We start from the raw sequence: 22,562 nt of genomic DNA on the forward strand, positions 1-22,562 counted from the left end.
GGGGGCTGGAAGAACTTGAAACTTTGTGGTTAATTTTGAGTTACTGAAGCAGAATTTTCTTTGCTGATTGACTCCAAGCGTCCTGTGTGATGGATAGAGAAGCATTGTTCAAAAATGGCTCTGAAAGACACAAGATATTATATATGAAATGACACAATGGAATTAGGCACTCAGCGGTTTTGGGACGTACCGAGATTTTGATGTCATCTGAAAGCTTTTTTATTTGTCTTTCTTTTGATCTTATAAGATGTCAATATATCATTATATTTGCAACTGAAGGGTACAGAAACGTGTTTTTAAATGGACATAAAATGTGTTGAGCCTCACAAACCATGAAAAGCCATTCAATTTCTTTATTTCTGTTTGTATATATTTTTCTGTTAAGCATGAGAATAGGGTACTGATAAGATATGTATAGTTTTAACAATTCTTTACTTCCATTGTTATTCCAAACTCAGAAAGTTCCTGAGCTGTTTAGTTCTTTTCCCATCGCAGAGCCAGTATGAGGGCATGCTTGTGTACGACGCGAAGGCCAAAGATGAGAACAAGGGACCCAATGGTATTGTAAACTACTACTTCATCCATAACAGCAATCTCGTCTCCAACACCTCAGAGTTCCGCATCAATCGGGTCACTGGCGTCATCCGTGCTGAGGTTATATTTGATCGGGAGAAAGTGGACAGATACTTTGTGAGTATGCATATATTGTAATGAACCATATACAGACAAACCTGCTCTAAAGACCACATGTATAAAACAATCACCTGTGTATAAACAGCCACTTCCCAATTCCTCCCTTGCATATTTTTTACTTCAAAGTGACACTGAGTAAGATGAACACCTATCTAAGACGGCCACTTTTCTCCTCGACAATGGGTGTCCTTTTTAGAGTTTCGACTGTACTACTAATGTTAGTGCTACTGTCCTCCTCCTCCTCCTCCTCCTCCTCCTTCTCTTTCCGACGTCTTCCACCAGCACCAGTTGCAATTGCCAAGAATAGCTAGAAAAACTCTCTCTCATGTGCACGCACACACACACATATATACACATACATACATCGCCGCACACACAAACACACTCACAAACACACACACACACACACACACACACACACACACACACACACACATGCACATGTACGGTCACACACAACACACACAAAAATTTGTCATATAAATAAGTGTTTATTTATAGTGGGTCTTTTTTTTTACCATTTCTCTTTCCACAGCTGACTTTGTTGGCCCGAGACAGTGGAAATCCTTCCGCTTCTTCAGAGACGACCCTGACGGTCATGATATTGGATGTGGATGACAACGATCCAAGATTCAGAATGAGAGTAGGTTTTCTAGGATAGAAAAAAAAGCTCTGAACACTGTATCAAGATTTGAATGTTTAGACTTTCATCACAGATGTGAAATCTTGAAAGGTTCATTTGAAAAATTAGACATTTCACGTCAACCCTGATCTTTTGGAACGCATGTTTTGTGATCTGTAGTCTTTTGCTTGAAGATGCTCATCAGTAAAGTTAGATCTGTACTTTTAATATTTAAGGTTCATGGTGGAGAAGGGCTTTTCCCACTGATGTGTGCTACATAAAAGGCACATGGTCTTTGGGAACATGCTGGAAAGCTCAGGGAAGGTGGAGGACAATTCTCTCAAAATTGGTGATGCTTATCTGCCATTCAACTTTTTATCTCCAGAGGGATTTACCCCACAATGCCAGAGCCCTTTTGGTATGAAACCTGAAAGAGAGATTATACACATCACTAAATTGACCATTAACTCTTTCCAGACGTAGATTTTTTGGGGTCTAGACATAATTAACCTGTGGCTCGATTTGGCTATGCAGTGTACAAATTAACTTCATAGAAGCATAACCATCACTCCAAACGTAACATATGATATATCAAATTGAAGGAAATAGATTGAGGAATACATCCCAATATGAAATAAGGATTAATTTTGAACATAATTATGCATTAGAAGGGTTAGAAATGGTGATGAGAAAAATACATTTTGATTGAAAAAATTACATTCACCAAACACGTAAAAGCAAATCAGCATAGCTATCTGATCATATACAGGCCAAGAGCATAATCCATGAATTTCTGAATACACAGCTTTTTATTTGAAAGCAATATTCCAATTTTTGTTTGAGTTATGATATTTATACTGAGTCCGGTTACATCGTTTTGTTGATGCAAGACCGCTAGAACTAATTCACTCGTTTTTCCCCAAACCCACGCTTTGACAAAGTGAAACTAGATGTTTTCGTTTTCTAAATCCTTTCTGAGTTTTTTAATAGCAATAAAAAGTAATTATAAATGACGCATCGTATTAAAGCGAAACAATACTGAAGCACCCTATCACAGCCGATATATCGGTGATACGTCCGCAAGGTGTGCGAACTCGCGCCACTATATCAAAAGAAATAAATGTATTTTGGTAGTTGTTCCTATTATGAAAGAACTACCAGTCAGAGAGACTTGTTTTCCGCAATCAAGGAAAATCACTATAACACCATTGTCCTGGTAAAGGAATGTGGTGGATCCTTTGTCAGGGGCTCAATGGCCCAGCAGTTCCGATTGCAAGCCACTTGGATCAGCTTGCTGGAGATAAAAGAGTTAAGATCAGAATCGAACTGATGGTCAATTAGCTCCCTTTGAAGCAGCTTGCACGTCAAAGGAGAGGGCCCAGAGCAACCTGCTTGGAGAACCTAAACAGATGGGTAACGGAGGAAAGATCAAGGTAACATAGCTTTTTTAAGAGCATCCGAGCAAAGGAATGAATGGAGAATTATAATCACCGATGTCTGTCACAGATATGACACTTGATGATGATGATGATGATATAATTATTGGTAATTGTTTTGATATTATTAATAGTATTCTTCAATATTCTTGATGTTATTGCTAATAGTGGTGTGAGCATTAATCTTATTCTTTCCTTTTGTATTGGCAGAATGGTGCAGTGGTCCCTCTTGTGCTCCCAGAGACTCCTGTGGCGGAGAATGTGCCCATTACCACTCAGCCTGGTCGTCTTCTCGGCAACTGTTCCTACCTTGCCTCTGACGCGGATTCAAACGATGGAGATCATAACCGCATTTACTATGAGCTGCTCAGTGAGTGTTTTTGTTTTAGTTTTAGTACGAGTTTTGCGGCGCTCGCAATTGCATAAGGTCATATGAGCGCGGGAAACACAAGTTTGTTGCATTCACAACAGTTCACTGCTTAGCTAATTGATCCAGGTCAATGACCAGATTTAAAATGCTAAAATTAAAAGGCTCAAAATCTTGAGGTAAAATAACAATTTAAAAATGATAACCTGATTAAAATCTGAATTACCGTTTTTACAATTTTCCATAAAGACCAATGGCCTTTATAAAATCAAGGATTCTGTAGGGTCAGTGAGTGTTGCTACGGCCCACCATACAAAGTTGGAATCAAACCCAAAGTGGAATGCCAACGTTATGGCCAGTTAAAAAGTCTGTCAATGTGATAGTGTATTTCAACTGTTCAGTGTCAAACTCTTGTCATTCATCTTTTTTCTAAATTACATATGGCGGAGTGTTACACCAAACAATCAATTTGGATTAGTAGTTTGGAAGAGCTTTACACTGATGCAATTTCAAAGTGTGTTGGAACCATTGTATTCTTTTTGTTTTTTGTGTATTTTTAACCGTAACAATACTAAGGGCGTGGACAGTTTCTTTCCAGGTTTGAGGTGAACCTTGTATATGTACATGAATTCATTCAGTGCCTAACATTGTCTACCCACTTTTAAGTTAGTTCCATAATGCCTACTGTGGGCAGTTGGTATTATAAGTTTCCAATTGGTTTCTCTGCTTTTTTTTAAATTGAAAGAAGGACAGCACCAGAGAGAGAGAGAGAGAAGAGCAAGAGACACCAAAAGAGAGAGAGAGAGAGAGATGGAAGGTTATTTGTTGAACAATATACCTTGTTTTTAATTAAACATCTTGTTCAATTAAGGATTATGTTACCTGTTTAATGAAATATCTTGTTTGGTAGTATATTTTGTTTAGATATTTGTTTTACTATCTGTCTTGTATATCCATAGTCTATCTTATTTAATTATTATTTTCAGCTGTCGATGTTCAAGACTACATTGAAGTGAATCAATACGACTGTAAGATATACCTCAAGAAGCAGGTTGACTATGAACAGATGAACCAGTTGGCGTTCGATATCCTAGCATACAACTTAAGGAATGACGACTCTGTGAAGCGCTACAACATGAGGGGTGACGGCAGCTACAGCTCAAGGGCTATCAACATTGGGAATGGCTACAAGGAAGAAGTCAACCCAAGTGTCTTGCCCGTCGTTATCAACATAGGTGACAGCAACGACAACCCACCAGTGTTCTCACAGTCCGAATATCTTGCATGTGAGTATTTTACAACCTGTCAGATCTGCTTTAACGGCCAGCTGATTAGTACAATCATCTGTACATATGGCTACTTTCCATTTCCCCACCCTGGGTTGTTGGGTTTTTTTTTAACATTATAATGATAATGATAATGTGTATGATCAAAGATAGTACATAACAAGATGGGCCACTCAGCCAAAAAAGTGTCCGCCGGAAGTTCGCTCTTTGCTTCAGATGGCGCTGCAGTCTGTTTTGAAGCTCTCTTTCGTTTTTCCAGAGGAAGTATAGGAATAGCACCTCCTTGCGTGTGCAGATCGACTGCTGTTCATCAGCAGTTCGGGTTCGTTCAGTGTGGAGTTTTAGGTTTTTAAAATTTTAATGACCTCTCGCCTTTCATTCTAAAGTCAAATTAAACGAAGAAAACCATAACCCTTTCCTCCGGAAGAGGTTTTTTTGTCAGCGTAACCATTTTAAAAAAGCGTTCTTCCGAAATTTATTCAAAAACTTGCTAGTTTCACTTTGATTTTTTAAACTCAAGTAGGATAACTCTGTTCGCAAAGGTTGCGCTTTTGTGAAGAGGGCGTCTCCAAATTTTGAGGACACTTTTTTAATTGGCTCAAAGAGAGAAGTGGCCCCTCTTGTTATGTAGACTCTTTGGTATGATGGCCACCTGTCTAAGACGGCCATTTTTTTCCTCCACAATAGGTGGCTGTCTTAGACAATTAACGACTGTAATTTTGAATTATCAGGAGGAAACTTGAGATGTGTTTTTTCTCAATGTTTGTCACCAATAAGGAAAAGGATCAGTTTTGCCTCTTCTTTTCTGTTTTAATGAGCATTAGTTTTCATTTGTTATTGAAATGCGGTATAAAATGCAATAATAATGTCAATGATGTCTTGGAGTACTTTTTGATTTTGATACCTTTCCACTGGGAATTTGTTATTCATGTTCAATTATTGAGACTGTAATCTGTTCCATCGTCCCCAGGTGCCTCCATCGATACTCCTTACATGAGGGATATTCTGGAAGTGTCAGCAACTGACAGAGACCTGGGCGATAACTCTGAGCTACGTTACTCAATAAAAGGTGGAAGTAGGGAGTTTGATATATCCGGGACGACAGGAATCATACGCAACCTCATCTCATTCCGGTTTGACGGAAATGGAAACAAGATCTATGTTTTGAATGTGGCCGTCTCTGATGGACTGTTTGAGGCACTTGCCAAAGCTACTGTAAGTACCCAAAATCCGGTTGTTCCAATGTTTTTGTTGACTCAGTTCTTTTCACAATAATGGTCCTACTGTTGAGATAGGTGGATCGGCTTAAATGAATTAAGCTAAAACTTCTTTTTGTAGGTGGTTGGAGGGCACCACTGGTACGTCCTATTTCTTTATTTTCGCTCTCTTCTTTCTTTCTGTCTGTCTGTCTTACTTTTCCCCAGTACTAAATGGCCATCATTGTGTCAATGTGCTCGTCATTACCCAACAATAACAACTCACATCTCTTTTTCTTCCTCCTTTTCCTTCTCATTCTCCTTCACCTCCTCCTCCTCCTTTTCCTCTTTTTCCTCTTCCCTCTCTTTGGCCTCGTGGGTGGTTGGTGGGTGCTCTGGTGTGGTTTGTTCCTTCCTTCCTATCAAATGTCTTCTGTCATCATTTTTTCTCCTCATTCTGTTCTTTATATATTACTCTCTAGAAATCTCAAATCTTCAACACTTAAATGACCTAATTGTGTTTAAGTACCATAAAACTCTATCTAGAACTAAACTGAAAGAATCTTTGTCCCCTTTGTCTCCTTTTCTTTTATGTTCTTTTTTTCTTCCTCCTCTTCTTTTTCCTCAACCTCCTCTCCAACCTCTTTTTTCTCTTCTTCTTTTTCCTCCTCTTGGATATAACATACATAATATTGATGCTTGTTTGAAGGCTTTGAAGACTCATGTGATCACATTCACTTACATGCAATCTCTTATGCATGATTGTGTGCAAGTGGAGAGTAAAACAAATTAGCATAAGAGAGCAAGAGTAACTTCTAGAGCTTGCAGAAGTTATTATTTTAGCATTCACTATTCATTTTCTTTGCAGCGGTATCAAAACTGCCTACTGTTCAATTTTCCTTATACCCCCCCCCCCCTTCCCAAACCACCACAACAACCTGTAAGACCTTCTCAAATATGACTTCTTCCTCCTCCACCACACCGTAATATTGACAGCTTCTTATTCACTATTAGGGGTTGAAATTCAGCTTGCTGATGCTATGGATCAGTGAGAAATGCTACTGGCTTTTATCTACTCAAGCTGTTAACCAGATGAGACAACCTTTGGTGCTTTATTTACATTTTTCAACCTTACTCCAAGACACTAAGAATACGTTTCAATGAGATTCCCAGTCTTTTTTTTCCACTAAAGTTCTTCTTGGTATCACTTTTGATCGATGAAGCAGACCCCACTTCCCTATATATATATATATATATATATATATATATATATATATTATATACGTCTTTGCTCGGACATGTGGTTACTTGAGGGAGGCATTGCGCTGCCAAGAGCTAAATGCTCACAGCTAAAGGGATTTGAAAATAACAAGCTAAAGGGATTTGAAAATAACAACAACAACAACATGTCTTTGCTTTGCAAACAGTCTCTTGGCTCTGCCGTGAGTTCACTCAGCCCAAATACAGCATGACTTCCTTGGTGTAAGCAGGTAGACCTTCAGCTTCAGACAAGACTTTGGCCCTTGACCATGTTTATTTTGGGGTTATTAACCTTACAGGCCTGAACACGTGCCTCGACACATGCCTTAGGACACCTTTCTTTTCTCTTCTGTATATCTAATAGTCATCACTAGAGAGGTTAAACATATGCTGCATTTCTGTAGGTTTTTAGGTCCAGCGTTCAACGGGTTAAAATAGCAATGACATCTCAGCTTGGTAATAGTTGAATGGTGCAGAATATTGGTAGTCAAGTCATTACTTTTGTTTTGTTTTTATGCTTCCTCTTGTAGGTTTTCATTACTGAGGAATCCAACATTGTGAGAATCAAGGTGAACCGCCCCCTGAAGACAGTAGAAAACATTCAACGACAACTTGTCAAGTGAGTAAATTGAATTTGGAAAGTCGTGCTCTCTTCTCTGTCCTGTTCTAAAGGTTATAGAAAACACCTAGGCCTAATACTGTTACACAGAATAATGCCTTCCTTTGAAACTTCCATTTTTTTTTTTCTTCTATTTTCACAGGCCTACAAGAGAGGGGGGGTTTTTTTCTCTCTTTTGGCATTTGTTGGAGGAATTTTGCTCCCTTTCAAAATAAAAATGTAATTTATTTACATTGTTATTCATGTCAATTTGTGAAACGCAATAGGATCATCATCACTGATTGAATTGTTTTCTGCTTTTCAGAACTATTGTGGATTCATCAGATGACATTCAGTTTGCTTGCATATCCAGCATGCGAAATCATATCAATGGTGATGGAGAGGAAAGTATATTGGCGTAAGTCGAGATTTTTGTGTCATTCAAAGAGGAAAAATTGAGTGCATGAAGGTTGAAGACAGTGAATGTTGCATTTTAGAAACTTTCCCATCCTACAAATCACAGATACTTTTTAAAAAATACATTAAGAAATATCATTACATTCTACATTTTATTGCCTCAAAAATGGTACCAAATGTATACATGTTTTTGTATGACTTGTTTGTGTTTCGTGTCTAGAGAATGTCGCACCTCAATACCTGGGCCGTTTTAAAAATAAATTTGAGAGAACTGAGGGGAAAAAATATGACATTAAAAAGTTGAGTAGAGTTTACCAAGGTACGATACCAGTTTCTTTGATCGTAATGGGGAATCATGGTTTATAGTGGCAAGTACAGCACAGGGTGCGGTGGCGGAGCGGTTAGTGCACTCATCTCCGAAGCAGAAAGTCCGGGTTCAAGCCTCGGTTTTGACATGGATTTTTTCGTCCCCTCCTACCCACCCAGCAGTAATGGGTACTTGACTTCGAGTTGGGGAAGTAGAGGCGGCGTGAAAAGGATCTGGCCACCCTACCACAATATGCCGAAGGCCCATGAAGTTGTCTCACTAACAAGGCAATCCCCAATGTCCGGATCGGATGCAGGAACAACTTTACTTTTTACAATACATACACACAATACTTCGTTAGTTTCACACCACACACAACATCATACCAGTGCTGATGATCTTAACCCCTTGGTGACCTATATGATGTATGCCGTTCATCATTTTTGCTTAGATGGCAAACGAACCAAGACGCTGGTGTGACGTACGGCGTTCGTCATGTCTTGCGAAGCGCGAGGACCATGATGATGTGTAGAACTGATGGCAGATTCACATTCAGGAATATTTTTTCCATACAGTAAAATCTTGTCCTTTTAGATATTGTTAGAGTAGTATTGCCAAACCGGGTCTAATTATAGGAAACTGACCACTAAATCTAAGGCTACTCTGTGTCCCTGGTGATCCAAAATTGTGCCCGGTGAAGCGCAAACTGACCCTGTGTTAAGGGGTTAACATGCGATGAAAAGTAAAAGGAACCCTGGTCCTATGAGTGTCTGTAAGCAAGAAAGTATTTGTACTGTATTGTGACTGCTTAATGTATGAGTATTGTGACTGCTTAATGTATGATCAACAATAATATACACCATTTTGAAAAGTTAAAGTGACGTTTGACCGAGTCTGACACTGAACAGTTGGTCTAAATGTTGTCCAAATGGTTCAAACGATTGAGCTTTGTGTTCACAGAACGGATGTCATGTTGACGGCCATGAGGTATCAAGGTGGCTCCTACACTATCCATTCAGCTGCAGCTTTGGCTACAATCCTAGAAGGAGAGCGCACCCAGTCCAACTCAGCCGTTGAAGCACTCTATGTCACTAAAGTTGAGGTACAGTAGAATCTTATTTCTCATGTCAATGAAGTATAGGCCCAGGCTAACTTCCAGGAAGCATGTTCTACTGGAGTAGCTGAAACCTGTTTAACTGAACTGTCAAAGGCCTTTTCTTCCATCCTCTTTTTTTCCTTCTTCTTTCTTTCCTTCCTTCTTCTTTATTTCTTTCCTTTTTCTTTCTATCTTTTTCTTCAAATTCTCTTTCCTTTTTTCTTACCGCCTTCATCTCTTTTTCCTTCTTCCTTTTTTCTTTACTTCCTTCTTCTCTATTTCTGTCGTCTTTGTCATTATTTTCACTTGTAATATAATTCTCATGCAAATAAACAAAAAATAAAACAGCTGTTTAATGTTTTTTAAAAGTTTTTGTTTCTTGCTTTGTTTCCAGGAGCATGATGAAGGCGGAATATTCAATTTGGACGAGGATGCAGTCCTTGCCATCCTTATCATCTGCATCCTCCTCATTTTCCTCGCCCTTCTCCTGCTGTGCATCGCTTGCTACTGTATCCGCAGATCGTAAGTTATAATTACAGAAAAATATATAAAACAAAACTTTTATTGATCCCCATGTGGTTTGCAATGAAAAGATCGACTCATACTTACCAAAATTCATAAATACTTTCAAATAATAATTGATCAATGTCATAATGAAACAAACAATATCACAACAATCTTGCAAATTCGCTACTGTGCAGCGTTACACCACAGTATCCAACCACCTAAAACACCCCGTCACTTACAGGATATGTTTATTTTTGTGAGCCTAAGCTCACTAACCACTGGGCTTATTGCTCTGATCAGCTGAACTTGATACAGTAAACCTTCTAACGATTGAATTTTAGTGTCAGTAGTGAAAAATTTTGAATTTTTATTGTGCTTATAAAAGGCGAACATGCAGCAAATTTGAAATACAATCTGAACTTATTGTTGTCTATCTTTCTCTATCTGTGTTTGCATCTCTTCTGCTCCTCCTTTTTTATGTCTCTGATAGCACATTTGTGTACCTGCTAATGGGAAATGACCTAACATTTGAATTATTTAATCACACGTTGTGAGTAGTTGAAGGGCGCTTTGTCTGATAGTGGTTAAAACGGAATAAAAACAAATCGGTCTTTTTAAGTCTGTCTAGGTCTTTGCATGCGGGTCTAAAAGTTAAGCGACCAACAGAATCTAAAGATCCATTCATAAAAATCACTGCAAACTAGAGGTTCCTTGATGTAAGCCTAAAGCGGGTCAAAAAAATATTAGAGGAATTATAACATCCACCTAAAACCCTTAACATAATTTCCTCAACACCACCCCTTAACGTTCACCCAAGAAACACGTTTCAGGAGACGGGGTGAGTAATTTTCGAGACTCACGTGGAACACGAGGAGACGTCTAGACAGCCAGGGGATGAAATCAACAAGCTTACACTTAAATGTGGGGGCAGGGTGATGTCGCTGTCTCAAAATTAGCTATTTGTAGGCAAGGCTACTTTAAGTCATTTATTTTAGTAATCCTGTGTATGTACTCAAAGAGCGGTTTTTAATATAAGGCCCAAAGAGAAAAACTTTTTTATTACTGGGTCAAGATTTATTTTTTATTAATATTTTTGTTTTGGTGGCTGGTCTGCAGAAATGCCTCGCAAAGTTTCATGGGCGTAGGTAAATTCCTAAATGAGCTAGGATTTTTTTTTACGCCGTCAGACGAAAGTGAACAGGCTATAGGTTCTATTTCTCTTTTGTTTCCCTCCGTCCCTCTGTCTTTCTGACTTTTTCCCTGCACTAAGTGACCTCAAACTGTCTTTGCTTTTTAATGTCAATGTGATTCTCTTTTAATGTCAATGTGTTTCTCTTTTTTCCAACTCAAATCTCACTCTGCATTTTGTTTTGTTTCACAGCAAGAACAGAAAGAAGAAGAAGCTGAATGCCCGTGAGTTAATTGCTGACACGTTTTAGTGTTTTTTTCATACTGTATATTAGTACCTTTTTCCTTTTTGTGTGCTCATGTGTGCATGCAGTTGAACCTGTCCAAGTCAGAATCGCAAGGATACCAAATAAAAATTCAGAATTTAGGAGAGGGGAGGGGGGGGTTGCAGGTGGGATTATGGGAACAAGGGTCACCTGTCTTTTCTGCAAGAAGTGGTCAAAACGTTTTTAAAAATCTCCCGAACACTATCCTAGCCTCTCTGATAATGGCATTCGTCAGTCTTAGTTATCCCATGCTACCAGTGCTTGCATCTCATAGGACCACTGTTTTGACCAATAAAAATAATTACAATTGAATACCCTGTTTGTTTCCAGTGCTCAGGGTTCAATGGATGGGGTAGCAGCTACCCCCAAACCACACCCCTCCTCCCCCCCCCCCCCCCTTCCGCCCTTCCTCACCTGGTTGTGTGGGGTATAGGTTTAAGCCAGTGGAACCTAATGTGAGAGTTTTGTTTTGAATCAGGGCTGCATAGGCAAAGCATTTTGCATCTTCAACAAGTCAAACCCTTCCAAAAGGAAGGAATTTCTCTTTCCATTTTCAGGTTGAGTGGGTTTCTGTCTTTGACAGTTGTATTTTAGAGGAATTTATCAAGAGGGGAGCAAGGAGGTTATCTTACGACATTATATATTTTACAGTTCACCTTAAAAAAAATTTTTGGAATTTACATTTGTTTTTTGTGAATAACATGTATGACCAGAAGAACAGACACATTGAATACTGTAAATGTGTTTCATCCTTTCAATCTTGATCATCATTGTGTTGATTTACCCATAATATATGGCTTACATTGCTTGAGTACAGATAAATTGATATTTGAGGAGGTCTACAGATAAATTGATACACACGTTTGCCATTCTAGCAGTTTCATCTTATTATTAACATAGTAGACACTATTGAAGACACAGTCATGATAGTCAGTATTGTACATTTTAGATAAGATAAGATACATCTTTTTTTTCCAGATCCTGCCACATTGCTTTGGTGTTTCTCACACACACACACACACACACACACATAAACACACACACACACACACACACACACACACAGACACACACACACACACACACACACACACACATGCGCATGTGCATGTATCACTCTCTCACATATACTTTGTTCCACACACATCTGTGCCCATAACAATAATAATACAATAGTATGCTTGCACTTAAAGACAAGACAGGCTCTCAGTCACTACCGCAGCTGTAGTTGTGTTCATATTGAGTTTGTTCAAGTTGTATATTTATTTTCATTTTTATAGATAGATATCTGATTGTGAATCTTTTTCTTTCGTCTCCAGAACGTAACACCATTATCTCAGTATCCCCGGAGGTAAGGGTGCTTCTCTTAACATTAGTTCTCTTTAGAAAAGATACTTGATTTTTTAAATTTTTATTATTAGTTCTAGTTAAAAATCATGCCTTCTTTGGTAATATGTGGAAAAGTATTTCGGCAGCAGTCTACTCAACTGTTCTACGCCCAGAAAGCAAAAGTGTTCAGGAGAGAGAAAAAGCTGTTTCACTTTTTAGAAATAATACTTACATTATACATCTTTTCTTGCTTTTTTCAACATTTAGAATTCAAGTATTGATCAAATATTTCTCAAGCACATTCAACGGGTATCTCAGATTAAGAAAGTGAAATAAAAGATGTTTTCAAAGTGCTGGTCTCAGTTTATTTGTACACCTGGCCAATGATATGCACATCTTAAATACTGCATAGGCACAGAGTCTTTGGGTTTTTTTTCCCTCACTGGATTTATATGTTAGCATGCTAGTGAAAAATACGCCAGTGGTGAAATGATGGGAACTTTTATAAGATGCTGAAAAATAAAGCCTGCTGGATGGAAAGCCTGCCTTAATCTACAGATTCAGATTGTCAAATTGTATATTTTGACCATCTTTCTCCAAACAGAATAGTGGGTGGTTGGCAGGTGCTTTAATGTGGCCTGCTTCTTATTTCCTTTCAAATTTCTGTTGACCATATCACTCCTCTTTTTTTTTCTTTCTCTGTTATTCTTTAGCAGCACTCTTAATCATCATGTGATGAAAGTGAAAGTTACACATTCTCAGGCCTTTTATTGTATTGAGAACCTAGAATAGAAAAATCTAGGTATTTTATAGTTAAAGTTCTAGCGTACATGATCACTTTTTCAGTCAAAACGTTCAGAAACTGTTCCAAAGGTGTTTCCAACCAATGTTGCTATTTTAAAATCCCTTTCCACCAATATCCACCCGTGAGAAAAGTTTTGTTTGTTTCCTACCAGCCTGTGGAGACCAGCTTTAACCCTGTCTACTCCAACCATGGCTTTGAGAGTACAGAGTACGCCACCGTGAAGAAGGTGCAGTCTTCCGCGGCTCCTGTCGTCCCGGTGGTTATCCCAGCCCCGGAGGACCTGCAACCTTTGCCCGGCGAGGAGCCCACCAACTTGGAGCCTTATGAGGTAGGCAGGCCACTGACAGTTTTAATGTTGTATATATGTGTGTCACCGTGCTGTGGAATCAGGCACTCGTCAATATTTGGGCATATGGAGTTATTGGTATCATCTTAAAGCCTGTTCATTTGTCTTGCTTTCTATGACAAAAATTACCCATCTATCTTCAATAGAATTCGAGATATTTACGATTGAAGGAGGTGGGGGTCACCTGGTTTTAGTGGTAAAATTATCAAGAAAATGGCCTCCAAAGTTTGGTGAATTCCAAAGCTTTAGAGTCTTTGGAAACTGTAAATTTACATTTTCTGTTCCTTTAATCAAAGTTTTCATTTAAATCCACACAGCTATGTATTTTTAAATGGACATAAATGACGTTGAGCCAAAAAATACAAGTTCAATAGAAATTTCCAACTGGAAGAAAAATGACGTTTATTTTGACGAGCGCCTGATTTCACCACAATTCCTCACATTTGGTACGCAGCAGGCGACACTTGTCGCCCTTTTGGCTAAGATTAAAGTGTAGTATGTGTTCCCGACTTTGTTGGCCTTGTGCCAAGTTCAAAGTCGGACAGATGCTACATGAAACTGATGAGGTTTCTTCCTCAACTATAAATATGGTCACTTTAAAGGACAAGGGGGCTAACCCAGATTTCGATTGTTTTCAGAAATTTTTACCTACGCCAAAAGTAGGCATTGCCCTACCCATAGGAGAAGCTTGGTTTCATTGGTTTGTATGTGTGGTCTTTTAAAGAAACTGTACAAGGGGCAAAAACTTTACCTTCGATTTTCTCAAACCAGCATTTTTTGGGATAGCCCCCCTTGTGCTTAAGAGCGACCATATCTAGTGGAAGGTAACGTCCTCTTTGGGAAAAAGAGAAAGGGTATCTCCCAATAGATTTTCCATCATGATGTTATTGAAAATCAGTTTATTTGAAATAAATGCTTGTAAAAGCTATAAGTGTGAAGAGTGAGCTTTTTTATACCAGAGCAGGTGCATGATTCCCTTTACTTTTGCTGAATTAGATGGAGGAACACTTCTTCAGAAATTTCTCAGAACCATTGTTTGGTTGATTTTTATATAACTTTCTAATATAAAAACAGGTTTCTTTTACTTGCAAATTTGTTTTACATCTTCTAACGAAAAAAATCAAACTGTTTATTTTCTTTTAATCCTAAAAGATAAGGTTATGCCAATTTATAAATCTCTAATAACAGCTGCATGATGGCTCACAGATGGGCATCCTTAACATTTTTCTGGCTTACAATTTACCTTTTTTATAATCTATCCTGAAAAAAGGTTCTAGAAGTGCCCAGCACAAAAGTGAAATTTTAGGTTTTTAATGTTTATTCTAAAGTTCTTTGTGCTGATAGCCAATCAATGTCCTTTTTTTTTTTGCTCATTTGATTAGGTCAATTTTAATTTTTTTAATTGTCCAGCAACCAGTCAAACCCCTTTTTTTCTCTTTTCAGTTTTGATCTTTATAATAATAATAATAATAATAATAAATGCCTTTCCCAAGAACACAATGTCAGGCCCCTGACGGGATTCGAACCCACGACCTTACGGTTGCGAGTCCGAGAGCCTAACCACTAGGCCACCGACGCTCTTTAACCTTCGCAGCAGTCAACCAATGTCCTTTTTTTTCTCATTTCAATTTTAATGTTTATAAGAAAACACGCAGCAGCACATGAATGTCCTTTTATAATTTCAGTTTTCAATTTTAGAACCTGAATAGCAAGGAATCAATTTTACTTTTTTTTCTCATTCTAATCTTTATTCTAAAAACCTACACAGCCTGAGGAAATACCGCCCCCAGTGGTGGAGCCAGAGGGACCCGTGCCCATCATCGAGACAGAAGTGGTGGGTGAGCCGGCCTCCCAGAGCTCCTCCTACAGCAGGCGTGTGTTTGAGCACCCCGAGTATGAGGACAAGATAGAGACCATCGTCGTGGAAGGCGATTCGCCGGGCCCCGTCACTATGGTGATCCCTGGCTCATCAGAGAGCCAAGGGGCTGTGATGTTTGCCGAGTCATCGGGGAGCCAAGGAGGTGGGCTGATGGCTGACTCGTCAGGGAGCCAAGGAGCCGTGTACTTCGCTGGTTCGGCAGGGGGCCAGGGGGCTGTGCTGGCAGATGGTTCATCGGAGAGCCAAGGAGTTGTGTATGTTGATGGATCATCCGGGAGTCATGGAGCTGCTGTGTTTGCCGACTCATCAGGATCAGGAGGCCAGGGGACTGCTATGTTTGCCGACTCATCAGGATCAGGAGGCCAGGGGACTGCTATGTTTGCTGACTCATCATCAGGGGGCCAAGGGACTGCTATGTTCGCTGACTCATCAGGGGGCCAGGGAGTTATGATCGTTGACTCCTCCGGGAGCCAAGTCGCTGCGATGGACGGGGAGGGGGTGTTTGTCATCCCTGCACCCGAGCCTGTGTTTGTCTCCCACCTGGAATCGGAGAATATGATGGCCGCCAGTCCTGACTCTGACCCGCAGACCGTGGTTGTCTACGACCCCGAACCGGAGCCTCAGACCGTCGTTGTGTACGACCCTGAACCCCTCGAGACAGGTGAGTGGTCGTGATGTCATGGGGGGAGAGACTGGTGCATGATGTCATAGGATAGAGAGGGGGGGATGGAGAGTGGCAGGAATAGATAGATGACTAGTGCAGGGTATCATGAAGGGGATTTTTAGAAGACTGGTATGCCATATTCTGAGTGGGGAGGTGGGGGGGGTGAATTGTATATGATGTCATGAGGTAGATGGAGGGGAGGGACTGCTAGTGTATTCTCCATGAGTCTCTCACAGATTTACAAAGTTGAAATAAAACACCTGCATTTTTATGTCGTCTTACTGATTGGATATTGCAGTGATTCTTTCATTACAGAAAGAGGATCTTGAACAATGAGTTTACAGATTTGTGGGCCTACAGAAAGGGTTAGAAAATAAACTGGTTTCTGAAAAGGAAACAAAGGTTTCATTTCCAACTCAGATTTAACTTGATATCATCCACTTTTAAAAATGAAGAACTGAATTATTTGAAAATAATTAGAAATGCAGCGGAGTCTGTTTCAACCAAAATCTGAAAGACTGCCCATTTTTTTTTTTCAGTTCAGCTGTGTTTTCGGTTTAGTGGGAGTTGCTCAAATGGCAATGATTGTCAAAAGCTTAGAGTTGGGAATGCCATGCTTACAGCAAATTTCAATTTTTTAACATTTTTTGTTCTCATCTACCTCTTTTAATAACTGTAATTTGAGCAGTAGACTGTAAGCTTTGTGCTTTCTTTTCAACATTGTCAGCTTGCTGAATGTGCCCAGCATTCACACAGAACAGACAAAAGAGTAGACTATCACACTGTACCATACTCTGTGCTAGTCAAGAGAAGAGAGATACCCCAATACTAGTCACATTATGAAACAAACCACATGCTGTCATATGCTCATATAAAATTTATAAGGCCTCTGTTATCTAACTTGGTAGAGACAATAGGCCATGACCAACCAACTCTTGTTTTACTAGACCTCAATGCACAGTGTGATAAATGTAGACACACAGTACACTGGTAAGCCTGAGGCTTTTCTCTGGCCCACAGTCGACACCCATGCATTCTTGAGTCTCTTTCTCCTGTTTTGCGATTTTGAAGCGCGTAATATTTGATGATTTGCATCACATGAGGGTTGGTCGTGAAGGAGTAGACAACATTATCCTTAAAATGCTTTTTGGTTTAGAGATGGGACTATTTCAGCTTTTCAATATTTTTCCTACCAAGAGGCGAAAAATCCGGGATTTTATTTTCTATTGGTTTTCACTGTTTTCGGATAAGTGTTTAGTTTAAGCGGACTCTTCTGTATGTCAAATGTGAGACGTGCTGACAAAATGAATTACTTCTCACAGTCAACAAATGGAGATATTGGGCCAAAAATCAACACTAGGATCAAATTTATAGATTTCCTGTTGATGCCATATTCTTTAAGTATAAAATGCCATTTATTATTTCATACTTATAAAGTGTAAAAACTTCACCTATAAGCATGATGTGTCTATTTCCAAAGGGCTCGAATCCGAGAAGTAACTAATTTTTTCAGCTCACTTCACAAATGGAAACTCAAATCTGCACATAGATTATGCAGTTCTAACATAATTTTTTCTCTTTTTTTGTGTGTTCCAGACATGCCTGAGCTCCCTGAATTTCCTGGTGACACTGACATTGAAGTGGAAATTCGAGACTCTCCTCCACCCAGCCCGCCCAGTAGTCCCACTGTCCATGAAATTGAGCAAAGTTTTACCATTCAGTAGAAGCCTTACATCTCTCTCTTTTCTCGTATGGTACTTGAATTATATTTAGATGATACATTTCTCAAATGAAGAAGTAATGTGTCTTGTAAAAGAATTTGTCAAATGGAAAAATAAATCTCTATAACTTATGCACTACAAGTAATTTTTATGCAATTACAGTTGAGTTACAGCATACTTTTTTCTTTTCGGCTAATACGCAACTGACTTTGGTCTGCTCACTGAGAAATACATACATGAGGCTGCATGGTGAAATCAGACGCTCGTCAAAATAATGACATTGTAGAAAGTGGCACTTGTCTGCCGGTGAAGCAATTTTTATCAAATTTTTGGTTTTTTGGCTCAACCCCTTTTATGTCCTTTTAAGAACACATTTCTGTGTGGATTTCGCTGAAAAATGTTGAATAAAGGTTCAAAAAATGTAAATTTTCAGTTCCCATGGACTCTCAGGCCGTCTTTTCATTAATTTTAGCCTACCTCTAAAACCATTCTACCCCCACCTCCTTCAATCGTAAATATTTCGACTTGTATTCAAGATAAATGGGGGGGGGTTCAACATCAAGACAAATGAACAAGCTTTAAGATGATACCAATAACTCCACATGCCCAAAAATTGACAAGCGCCTGATTCCATTACATCTTGACACATATGAGAGAAAACATTAGTCAGTTCAGTGTGTGAACAGTTGTGTGAACAAAGATGTATGGTGTTGTGTGTCTGTCTGTGATGGAGTGCATCTCTCTACCTTGTCTTGTAAATATTCCAGTGTTCCTTTTTCTTGTCCATTTGTTGATGCACTCACTCTATAAAGCTAGACTGCTGCTGTATCCCTATCCATACAATTCTGTATACTTACCGTTCAGGTTACCATGATATATTTTCATAAAAAGCTGGTGTGTCTGACATATGTGCGCAAATTATCAGTTTACAATTTTCTTAAAGATAGTGAAACTGTAATAACACAAACTTCGCTGGACCAGAGAATATTTTTCTGTTGTGCACGATTTCGTGTTGAGCAAAGTGCTCATAAAAACAACAGAGAACGGGAGGTGACTCCTCACTTACTGTTTGTTGTCTTGTATGAATGTGTAAACTATTAATTTTGAGTCAACAAGTGCAGAGCTGCCAAGGGTTAGAAATTGGGGGGAAAAAAAGGGAAAATATTTTCAACTTCAGACGGCTGACTTGATTGCACAGAATGAGGTCCACAAGGGGCGCTGTAGCTGTTTGCTTTATGATTTTTCCCTGCTATTTCTCAGTATAAAAACAAATAGCAAATACATAGAACTGATCAGCTGCACATTGTAAGGTCATTTGAAAATTAAAAAGAGAAAAAAAATGGGACAGATTGCAGCTTCCTAGTGTCTTGTCGCCATGTCCCTCTAAACACTAAACAAAGCCACTCTTTCACCACCCGCTGTATATGGGAATTTGGATAGAAAACTTGATGGTGGTCTTAGCTCATTGAATGCGTGATCTATGTTGTGTATTAACAATGGTTAGACTACTGGGAGTGAAAGAAAAAGTAAAGGGGATAGTCGACTGTAAGGAATGATGAAGCAGCCCAAAATTCCTTCATGTTAACCAAACCTACCAGAATTTTTCATCATGGTAAGGGAAGAATAGAATAAAGAGGAGGGGGGACAGGGATTTGAAAGCTTTTCGTATTAACAGAAAGTTTCTGTTAAATGGTTTCATGTTGAGCAAAGCCTACTGGTATATGCAAAACTACATATGTAGTTCAAATGTTGAACCCTGAGTGATATCAAGCTTACTTAATCTGTGTTGAAAATGAAACTGCTGCCGTTTCCTTCTCACAAATCAGTTCGTTTTTATAAGAGCTTCATTACTAACTAAAAATCTGGTGCTGATAAAAATAAAAGTACCATCATTTTTTTGTTTTTGGGTCATACCTTCACATATCATGTTTGCGATTCTTCCCTGTATTTAAGTAAGCAAGGATCTCTTGATTTAGTTTTATGCTTGATTTTTGTTTGAAGGATGGCACTTTCCACAGCAAGTATATATATATATATATATGTGTTGTTTCCCCTTGTTTAATTTGGAACTTTTGTACCTCTAAAACTCCACTTCATTTAAACTAAACTTAAATCACATAGAAATGAATGTTGAGTTCATTCATATACCTTGTTTGTGTTTGATTTCGCTTACCTTATCTGTATCATAAGATTAATTTGATTAAAACAAATTTTGATTGCATTTCTTTGTTGAATTTGACTTAGCTTTTTTTTTCATCCTCTGCTTTGTGTATCATGAAACTGAGTTTCCTACTTTGGGAAAAATTGTGAATTACAAGTTTGAAATCTGTTGTTGGTGTCAAGGCAACTCTCTTGCTGATTCTTGTCTTCCTCTTTGTTTCCATTTGTCTCATCATAGCCTGTAAGTGTAAGCAAATACCTTCTTTGCAGCTTTCAGTTGTACTCCATTTTACAGAACTGTATGTAAAAACTTGTGTTTAGAGACAATAAATATCATATTTTGTATATTACACTAGAGTTTTAATTGTTTTATTACAACATATCCTGTATAAAGGGGATTAATTTTATTTTTGCATTTTGCTCTAGCTATCACAGACAGAAGCTGGGTGGTTGGCAGAAGCTTTAGTGTGGTTTGCTCCTTCTTTTGTATCAAACATCTGTCATCCTTGTCTCCCCTCCTTCTTTTTTGTGTTTGTTACTCCAACAGTAGAGAAGAACCAAAACAAAGACAGCAAATACAGGCATTCCAAAGTCAAAGAAGTAAGTGGGATAAAAGGATGCTCAAATACAGGATGCATAAGATCAAAGGGAGGGGATATTTTAATGGACAACGGGGATGTCTTAAACGGATGGTCAGAATACATAAAAGAACTTTTCAAAGATAATAGGGGAGAAAAACCAGGTAATAAAAAATGAAATAAATGGACCACCAATACTGAAAGCAGAAGTACAAGCTGCCATTAGGAAAATGAAACAAGGAAAAGCCACAGGGCCAGATAATATTCCAGTTGAAGTGATTGTAGCGCTTGAAGAACTAATAGGCAGTGAAATAACAACAAAGCTCCTATAAATGCTATTTATGACAGCGGTGAGATCCCAGAAGATATGATGAAGTCAGTTTTTATAGCTTTACCTAAAACACCAGGTGCCACTGAGTGTGATATGCATAGAACAATTAGCCTTATGAGTCATTTTACAAAAATATGGCTGCAAGTAATAATAGGAAGATTGAGAAAAAGTGTAAGACCACGAGGTATCTAAAACGCAATGCGGCTTTGTTCCTGACAAGGGCACCGGAAATGCTATATTCACCTTAACAATGTTAATGGAAAGATGTATTGGAGCACAGAGAGATCTGTATTTATGCTTCATAGGTTATTCAAAGGCGTCCGATAAAGTTAGACATGATGAACTATTTAAAATACTGGAAAAGCTAGACATAGATGGAAAAGATCTAAGAATTATCAGAAATTTGTACCTGGACCAAAATGCTGCAGTACGAATTAATGGAGAATACAGTGAATATAAGCAGATCAGGCAAGGAGTGAGGCAAAGACGTGTTATGTCACCAGACCTCTTTAGCATGTACAGTGAAACAATCCTTAGAAACATAGAAGAATGTCCAGACCTCAAAGTAAATGGAGAAAATATTAATGACATCAGGTATGCAGATAACACGGTTTTAATAGCAGGCTCCGAAAAGGACGTTCAATTGCTTCTAGAAATTGTTGTAACAGAAAGTGAACTTAAAGGATTAGTGTTGAATGCAAAGAAAACAGAATGCATGGTAATATCCAAAAAGCAGCAAATCCTAGTTGTAATCTCATTTAAAGGTGAAAAGATCAAACAAGTCCAACAGTTTAAATAGCTAGGATATATGACAACATCTGATGCCAAATGTTCCACAGAAATAAATAGGGGAACTACAATGGCTAAGGCTAGTTTCAATAAAATGAGCCCAATCCTGAAAAATAGAAACATCTCAATGAACACCAAAATGAAAGTCCTGAAATGCTATGTTTGGTCAACCCTTCTACATGGCTGTGAATGCTGGACAATCACTATTGTCGCCGGGGGCATAAAAACTGCTACATTCTTGTTTGTTTGTTGTTGTTTTTTGTTTTGTTTTGGTTTGGGTTTTTTTAATTGGGTTTTTTTTGTGTTTTTTTAAACTGTCCCTTTATTTGCCCTTTTTTTAACACGAATCCTCGCAGCAGTTTGGCCTAAATTATTTTATAAAGCTGAGAAAACCTTTTCAGACCTATGGTGAATAATAATATACAGAAATATGGATAATGCTTTCGGTGGTAAGAGCCGTTGAGCGCTTCGGAAAGAATACATGAACAAGCGTATCAGACTTTTAAAACACCCCAGCATGGCTTTAACAAAAGCTTATCTCCACACACTAAACGAAAAAAAACCCACACAACTGAACCACGTTTAATTAATTGCATTTAGGATTTAATGTGATTCTCCCACTCGTCTCGCTTCCTCCAAGGTGCCCATTCAGGGTAACTGATAAGACACTATTGACAACTCTGCATACAACACATATTTCAATTCAGGGGGGGGGGGGGGG

At 38.7% G+C, this 22,562-nt stretch overlaps 1 protein-coding gene across 2 annotated transcripts in view; it reads left to right on the forward strand.

Annotated features, from left to right (window-relative positions):
- The window catches only part of LOC101850781 (cadherin-87A), a 74,311-nt gene extending 53,818 nt beyond the window's left edge, over nucleotides 1-20,493 (forward strand). The window contains exons 31-45 of one of the 2 annotated variants that reach the window (XM_013079241.2): nucleotides 496-690; nucleotides 1,229-1,336; nucleotides 2,962-3,121; nucleotides 4,105-4,404; nucleotides 5,375-5,619; nucleotides 7,391-7,479; nucleotides 7,784-7,876; nucleotides 9,143-9,284; nucleotides 9,673-9,800; nucleotides 11,167-11,198; nucleotides 12,559-12,590; nucleotides 13,525-13,701; nucleotides 15,488-15,908; nucleotides 15,951-16,259; nucleotides 17,859-20,493. In XM_013079241.2, the coding sequence (XP_012934695.1) occupies nucleotides 496-690; nucleotides 1,229-1,336; nucleotides 2,962-3,121; nucleotides 4,105-4,404; nucleotides 5,375-5,619; nucleotides 7,391-7,479; nucleotides 7,784-7,876; nucleotides 9,143-9,284; nucleotides 9,673-9,800; nucleotides 11,167-11,198; nucleotides 12,559-12,590; nucleotides 13,525-13,701; nucleotides 15,488-15,908; nucleotides 15,951-16,259; nucleotides 17,859-17,986 (2,559 nt within the window). In that variant the 3' untranslated portion in view covers nucleotides 17,987-20,493. Of the gene's footprint in view, nucleotides 1-495; nucleotides 691-1,228; nucleotides 1,337-2,961; nucleotides 3,122-4,104; nucleotides 4,405-5,374; nucleotides 5,620-7,390; nucleotides 7,480-7,783; nucleotides 7,877-9,142; nucleotides 9,285-9,672; nucleotides 9,801-11,166; nucleotides 11,199-12,558; nucleotides 12,591-13,524; nucleotides 13,702-15,487; nucleotides 16,260-17,858 lie in introns of both variants that reach the window. The other variant, XM_005092362.2, reaches the window with a different exon arrangement.
- Nucleotides 20,494-22,562: the final 2,069 nt, after the last annotated feature.

Source organism: Aplysia californica, unplaced genomic scaffold, assembly GCF_000002075.1.
Source record: "Aplysia californica isolate F4 #8 unplaced genomic scaffold, AplCal3.0 scaffold00045, whole genome shotgun sequence".
Classification (NCBI taxonomy): domain Eukaryota; kingdom Metazoa; phylum Mollusca; class Gastropoda; order Aplysiida; family Aplysiidae; genus Aplysia; species Aplysia californica.